General features: G+C 48.8%; 1 protein-coding gene across 2 annotated transcripts in view; it reads left to right on the top strand.

Moving 5' to 3' along the window:
- Window positions 1–6: 6 nt before the first annotated feature.
- Window positions 7–7618, top strand: part of Pgbd5 (piggyBac transposable element derived 5) — a 77539-nt gene continuing 69927 nt past the window's right edge. For both annotated transcript variants that reach the window (XM_029569707.1, XM_008845782.3), the window contains exon 1: window positions 7–335. In XM_029569707.1, the coding sequence (XP_029425567.1) occupies window positions 8–335 (328 nt within the window). In that variant the 5' untranslated portion in view covers window position 7. The remainder of the gene's footprint in view (window positions 336–7618) is intronic.

Here is a 7618-nt window from a genome sequence, read left to right as displayed (position 1 = left end):
CGGGGCCATGGCTGAGGGCGGCGGGGGCGCGCGGAGGAGGGCGCCGGCGCTGCTGGAGGCGGCCCGCGCGCGCTACGAGAGCCTGCACATCTCGGACGACGTGTTCGGCGAGTCGGGCCCGGACAGCGGTGGGAACCCTTTCTACAGCACCTCGGCCGCCTCCCGTTCCTCCTCGGCCGCCTCCTCGGATGATGAGCGCGAGCGCCCGGCGCCTTCGGGGGCCGCCCCGCCACCCCGCGTCGCGGACCCCCCGGAGCCGGAGGAGGACGAGGTGGGCGCGGGCTGGAGCGCCGCGCTGCGGGATCGCCCGCCTCCGCGATTCGAGGACACGGGTGGTGAGGCTCTGGCGCGGACGTGGGGGTGCAGGGCGCGGCCGGGAGGCCGGGCGGGTTCCAGATGGCTCCCAAGGTTCTGAAAACACCTGAGGTCCGGGGAGCCGAGGTTTAAAGGGAGAGTCCTGCTGCCCAGGGGTCCCAGGTTCCTCGTGGGTGGAGGCCACGCCAGCACTTTGCCAGCGGCTGGACGCGAGGGTGGATATTCCGTCTTGCGTCCCGTTTGTGGGGTCTGTAAAGTTAGGCCTTCCTGGTGGAGGGGATCTGAAAGCCTGGCAGGGCTGGGGCAGGGATCGATTGTAGTAAGCAGGACTCGGGTGCTGGGGTGAGGTTGCCCCTGGGGCGCGCGACCCAAAGAGAGCAGAGCTGGAGGCCGACCACCCGCGGCGTCTTGACTGAGCTCGTCTTTTGGTAAATCTGAGAAACTTCTGTCTTGACATTGGCTCTCTTGCTAAGCATCAAAAGAAGCTGAAGGCAATAGCGCTGTGTAAGGAGGGCGCGAGCCTGAGCTACTTTCATGGTGTAGTGTCCAGACCCTGATTATCTAGAGAGGGTTGCTGGAGTTGTGCACAACTGCAATCACCCCAAGCCCTCCGTCTGCCGGCTTTTACAGGGACGAATTTTACAATATCGCTGCTTTGCAGCAAGCAGTTCAGCTCTCTTTGAAAGGTGGATGGTGGCTAGGTTCCCAGTTGTGCCCTGTGCTGCTGTTTCAGGTTCCATGGCTTCCTGGCAGGCCAGTGTTAGACCGAATTTATCCGTGAAGTACACGCAACCAGTGTTGATGGACACATGGGAGTGCCCTTGTACATGATGTGGCTTTATTTTTATTTTATTTTTTGGTGTTGTGTGTACTTTGGATTAACCCAAGCCGGTGTGTGCTTAGCACAGGCTCTGTAGTGACACTCTAGTTCAACCCATCAAGAATGCAAGTGCGGAGACACAGGCCCTGGGACTGGGTCTGGACACCCTGCTGCTGTAGGGAGGTGGAGCTGGGAAAGGTTGGCTGGGCTCTGAAGGGAGTGTTCTGCAACCTTGCCACGTTGCAGTGTGGATGGGCAGAGCCACAGCTGGCCTTGGAGGTTCCCCATCACCATGCAAGACTTTGAGTGGGTCTGTTTTAAAGGAGGACCATTGGTTGTGGCTAACAGTACTCTAAATAGACCTTTTATTTACCACCCTACATTTTCCACTGTGCTCATTAGGGGCCTCCGGCCCTGGACAGCTGCTTTCCATATTGGCTTTGTAACAACCCAGTGCTCTGGTTTGGCAGACTTTATACTGTGAGCATCTGTGATTCAGTGTTGATCTCAGCTCCTAGGATTTAAATCCACCCAGGAGAATGCAGCAAGGCTCTTTCATCTCAAGGTAAAATAGGGATACTGTGCTGGGTAAGGCCTAGTTATGAACAAGGATGGTGAAGATCTGGGTGTGAGAAGGGTAAACATGTTACTGACATTTTAAGCAGTTATTTACTTCTTAGTAACCCCAGAGAAGTTTTGAAGCAGAGCTGCTTACTATCACTGCGCACAGGTCATGAAGAATAATATCATCTGCTGCTGGTCATTCAAATCCTGCTTCTTGCCGGTACCCACTGAGTTCCTGCCTGGACCTCAGAGTCACCATGAGGTCCTTTAGGCAAAGGCATTAGTGGCTGTTTGCTGGCATGTATTTATGGTGATGTTTTTCTGCCACAGGTACCATCCTCTCATTAAAGCCTTTGTCTGATATAGAATTTCCTCTTTGTGGTACCATCTCCCTGAGGGAACCTTGGGATCAGGGATAGAGGCACAAGGTTGATGGCTTGTTAAGTGTAAGGAGTGTGATTTAGGGTGGCTTAAAATAGGTCTTGATCTCTGGAGTGGTCAGAAAAGATCCTTGTGCCTAGGATCGTGGAGAGAGATGGTGTGTTTATTAGGGGTCCAGGAGCTGCACACAGCACAGCACTCAGCCGAAGGGTTCAAGCTTGCCAAGCTACCTGCCTACAAGCATCAGGGGATGCTTTAGCAACCACTGCTCTACACCTGCAGGAAAGCAGCTTGAATCTCTCTCCTTTCTTCACAGACCTCACTGGGTGGGCAGAGTGGGACGAGAGGAAGAGGGTGGCAGTTTGATCCGTCATCAGGTTTCATAATAGAACATTTGCAATTGCTGTGGCTGCAGCAGTCTGGTGATGAGTGCACGACATTCTAGGTTGGTATGGGACTATATTTGCCCTATAGTAAACAGTTGTGTATGTGCATAGATATAGGTGTGTAGGTATGCGAATGCACGTGGAACAGTACACATAATCTACATTAGTTGAACTAAAGAGTGTTTTTTCTCTTGAGGGAGAATATAACCGTTATCTCCAGGTCTCTGATGACTTGGAGACTTGCAGTCTCTGGGCAGGAAGGGGGTGCATGCTGGGGACCATCATGCTTTAAGTTCTAATCAGAGCAGCTCTGTGGCTCCATGGGGGTTGTGCACACAGTAGGGAGACACCTGGTGTTCAGCTTCGAGGAGTGGAGGAGAGATACATGTAGTTACCAATGAGAATCCTGGCCCTTCAAGCTCTTCAAGTCTTCCTAGCCTCTTCTCGATTTTCCACTGCCTCAGCTTGCTTGGTGGAGAATGCGTTGGGGGGGAAACACAGGCCACAATGGCAGGCAAGCAGCTTTCTTACCTCTCCCAGGCTGTGCTTTGAGGTGTGGGGCCCCTTGGGAAAACTTAAATATAAACACTGTGCTTGCAGGCTTGCTAGCTTTAACCCTTGTGTGGATAGGAATATCTTCCTGAACTGCTTTTTTGGAAACGCAGGTTCCAGACATGCAGCCTTTATCCCTAAAATAGCCCAGGAAGCTGTCAGCCTGTCTCACCTGCCTGCTGTGCAAATCGCCAATGCAATGTGCTGGAGCACTCCTAGGGGCAGTGTGAAATTCAGGCAGGCCGCTTTAGGGAACTCTGACCTTGGTGTTTTCTATTTGGGGCAGTCCTGTGATTACTTCGTAAAGGAGAAGGCACAGGCAGTACCATTATGGGTTCGGGGCTCCTGTTCTGGCTTTGTTGGGTCCTTGTCTTGAGTGCCTGGGGTTGGGCTGATTACTCTATTTGTTAGAGGGTGAAGTTCACCAAGGATTTTTTTTTTTTAAGGTATTTATTATCACACTTGCCTAGCAAGCACAAGGCCCTGGGTTCAGTCCTCAGCTCCTGAAAAAAAAAGTATTATTTTTATTTTATGTGTTTGAGTGTATTGCCTGCATGTATGTAAGTGCACCCGTGTCTCACAGTGCCCACAGAAGTCAGAGAGGGCATTGGATCCCCTGAAACTGGAGTTACAGATGGTTGTTAGCCACCATGTGGGTGCTGGGAATTGAACCCAGCTCCTTTGCAAGAGTAGCCAGCATCTCTCCAGCCCCCGGGATTTTTTTTTTCCATGTACTGCTCTGCCAGCAAGTGTGTGAGAATCCAGTGGGAGGCCTGCCCTTGGAAGGCTGGAAAGGAACATATGGTGCTGGACTTAACATTGTTGACTGTTTTGTCCTTAGCGTTTATTGCTGGTTTATTTAATAATGCCTTTTTCTTTTTTTAAACTTTTGTAATAAGTATCTTATTTTTATATTGTTAATTTATTCTTTGAGAATTTCATATCTGCACACAAAATATTTTGATCAGATTCACCCTTTCTTCTCCCCTCCAATTCTTCCCACATCCCCTTCCCCAGCAGCCACTTCCCAATTTCATGCCCTCTTTTTTTTCTTTCAAATAACCCACTGAGTCCAATGTGTGCCGCCCATATATACATGGGCGTGGGGGCCACCCATGGTAGCATAGGCAGCCTACTAGAGGCCAAACCCTAAAGAAGACTGATTCTCCCCTAGCAGCCATTCCCATGGTTAGGGTAGGACCCCGAGAGCCCCTCCCTCCTCCATGCTACAGTGTTGACTGGCTTGATGTTATGTGGGTCTTCTGCAGCAACCCAACCACAGCTGCTGTGGGTTCAGGAGTGTAGCAGTTATGTCATGTCCAGAAGATACTGTTTTGGCCCAGTCCTCCCTGACTGCTGGCTCCTGCAGTCTTTCTACCCCTTTTTCTACAATGTTCCCTGAGTCTTGGGAGGAGGGGTGAAGAAGTGTCCTATCGTTGGCTGAATGACCCATAGACAACTTATTCTTTACACTTTGACTGGTTGTGAACCTCCATTAACCACTGTCTAGTAAAAAGTCCTTCAACTAACAAGTAAGAAAAGATTTTCTTTCAAAGTAAGAGCTAAATGAAGATACTCTCTCTGTTCCAAAGGAGGTCTGTGAGCTGGGATGACTGGAGAGCACCCCCTTCCCCCTCTGGGGTCACAGGGAAGCAGCTCCTCCTGCCTTTGCTCTGTGCTAGGCTCTATGGCAGCAGAGGGGGGCTGGGGTTTGAGGAGCAGCAATGTGAACCTCAGGCAACACTTCCTCACAGCTGAGCAGCCCAGCAGGGTCAGTGTGGGCGACTTCCCTGAAGCTCTGTTCCCAGTGCTGCTTGAGGTGGGAACCTGGGGCTCCTGGTGCAAGTCTCATCCCTAAATTGCTCTTCTGTGCTTTGTCACATTTCATGTTCACACAGACTCTGGCAGAGAAGTTGTCATTTCTGTAGAGAGACACAATCTTGCCTTTCCAGCTGTAGGGTGGGTGGAGAGATCTGGCCAGGTGGATGCTGTCTGCCTGGTCAGACTGGACCGCTCAGGACAGGCAGTATTGCTTCCTTTTGTTACTAGAACTTCTTTCAGCCAAAACTGCTTTTCTTTTCTTTTGGGGGGTGGAGATGGTCTCTCATGCTGTGGCCCTTTTGGCTTCAAATTCAGAGGAATCTTTCCATCTTAGCCTCTGGAATGCTGGATAGCAGGCGTGAGCCACCACACCTGGCTTACTTCCTTATTAATGCATAGAGAATTGTTTTTTTACTTTGGGGGATTTTTACTGTTTTATGAGTTTTAGTATGTGAATGGTTTCTGTCACCAACATCTTGGATAGGGACAGGGTAGAACAGGAAAAACTTAGAATTTCCTCTCACCCTTGGAACTTAGAGCTGCTTAGCAGGTGTGAGGCTGCTGGTGCCAGGAGGTGAGGGCAGGGCATATGTAAGACCTCTACCTACTTCTAGAGTATTGAACTCACCTTTATTACTTTTAAACAATAGTCAGTTTTATTTTCTGTGTATGAGTGTTTTGTTTGCATGTATTTATGTGTACTCCCTAGAGGCCAGAAGAGGGCATTGGGTCCTCTGGAACTGGAGTTACAGATGGTTGTTAGCTGCCATATGAGTGCTGGAAACTGAACTTGGTCCTCTGCAAGAGCAGTCAGTGCTCTTAACTACTGAGCCATCTCTCTAGCCCTCACCTTTATTTCTAAGAACTGTGATTATATATTTTTCTTAGCAACATGTAACATACTCATTTTAGAAAATGAAAAATAATTTAAAAAATTTTAATTACCACAGTTTTCCATTATCTGCAGAAAACCACAGTTGTGATGCTAAATATATACATTATGTACTTTAAGTTATATTCTATTGCTATGATAGAAACACTGACCAAAACAACTTAGAGAGAAGGAAGAGTTTATTTGAGCATATGGTTCCAAAGTGGCAAGAGTCCATCATGATGGGGCGGTGGCTGGAGAAGGAGCAGAAGCTAAGCTCTCGCATCTTCAAGCAGGCACAGGAAGCAAGAGAAGGACTGGAGATTTGGCAAGGCTTAGGGACTCTCTAAGCCTGCCCCCAGTGATGTGCTTCCTCCAGCATAGTCACACCTTCTAAGACCTCCCAAAACACCACCAACTGGACACAAAAAAATGTCCAAATACTTGGAGGCTATGGGGAGGGGGACAGTCTCATTCAAACCATCACAATGGGTGACCCAATTTTTAATTGCAGTTAATGAATTTTGGGCATCTTCCATTTAAATTTTAGAAAGCATTTTAATGGGCCCAAAATAGTCTTCAGACCCCTCTAGTTAGCCTTGAGTCTATTGCTTTAAAAAATTATTATGTATGTGTGTGCATATGATGTGTGTGTGTGGGGTACATGTGCCACGGTGCACATATGGAGATCAGAGGACAATTTTGTTGAGTCAGTTTTCACCTTCTACCTTTACATGAGTTTCAGGGATTGAACCCAAGTTGTCAGGCTTCCACAGCAAGCACCTTTATCTTCTGAGCCATCTCACCACCCCCTTTATATATTTCCTCAGTGGTAAATCCCCAGTGACCTACTTCTTCCATCCAGGTCTCACCTCCTAACATTACCTCCCTGAAATGCTTGTGACTCATCAGTGGATGAAGGCGCTTGTCCAAGGACCAGGACCAGGTCTTCATACCCAAATCCTTTGTGATTCCTTCTTCCCAAGTAGCTCCATGGCCTATCCAGTTGACAATAATAAAAACTAACCAGGACAGACATTCATTCCAAAGTGTAATAAACATTTTCCTTACAAGATAGCAAATGAGCATGTGATTCCTGGAGTATGCCTAGACTTGTGGGGAGTCTTGTACTCATTGAAATATGAGGGGGGGTTGCAGGCATGGGGTGCATGTGCCCTTAATTTCCAGCATGGTGACTGTTTACCCAGTACATTCATATGACCACACAGACAAAAGAAAAGGACATGCCAACACACTCAGCTGGCCCCTCCTGCCCCTCCCAGAGAGTACCTCTCTCCCCCAGAGGCACTCAGTACAGTTTCAATACCATAGAGTAATTTTACTTGTTCCATTATTATGCCTGCAAGATTCATCAGTATTTATCACATGTTGTAGTCTTTTGAAAAAAATTTCTATGCAGTATTTTGTTGGCATTTTGGATTATTTCCAGTTTGGGGGTTTCATAAAGTTGCTGCAGCGTTCATGCACTTGATTTACAGACATGTGTTCCTCCATTCTCTTGAGCACCCACATGTAAGAGTGAGATTGCGACAGAGTTTAGGTGTCTGTTGACATTCTTGATTGTGGGGGGTCTGTCCTGTCCATATGGCGTTGAGCAGCACATGAGGCCCACCCACTTTGCCCTTCTCCTGTGCTGTTAACCAGACATGTTTGTAGACATTGCTGTGTGTCCCCTGGGGCCAGAATACTACATGCTGAGGACCACTGCCTTAGTGGGTGGTGATAGACAGTTTTCCCTTTTACTCTTCATCAGCAGGGGGTGCGATGTGCAGGTATTAATTCAGCAAGCACATCAAACCCTGCTGAGATAAGTAAATTGTGTCTTCTGTGACATGTGGTGATGGGGGTAGGGGTGAGGTGGGGGGAAGGCAGGGGAGACAAAGGGAG

Source organism: Nannospalax galili, unplaced genomic scaffold (assembly GCF_000622305.1).
Source record: "Nannospalax galili isolate Female #2095 unplaced genomic scaffold, S.galili_v1.0 scaffold702, whole genome shotgun sequence".
NCBI lineage: Eukaryota > Metazoa > Chordata > Mammalia > Rodentia > Spalacidae > Nannospalax > Nannospalax galili.
This window is presented reverse-complemented; position numbering and strand designations above follow the sequence as displayed.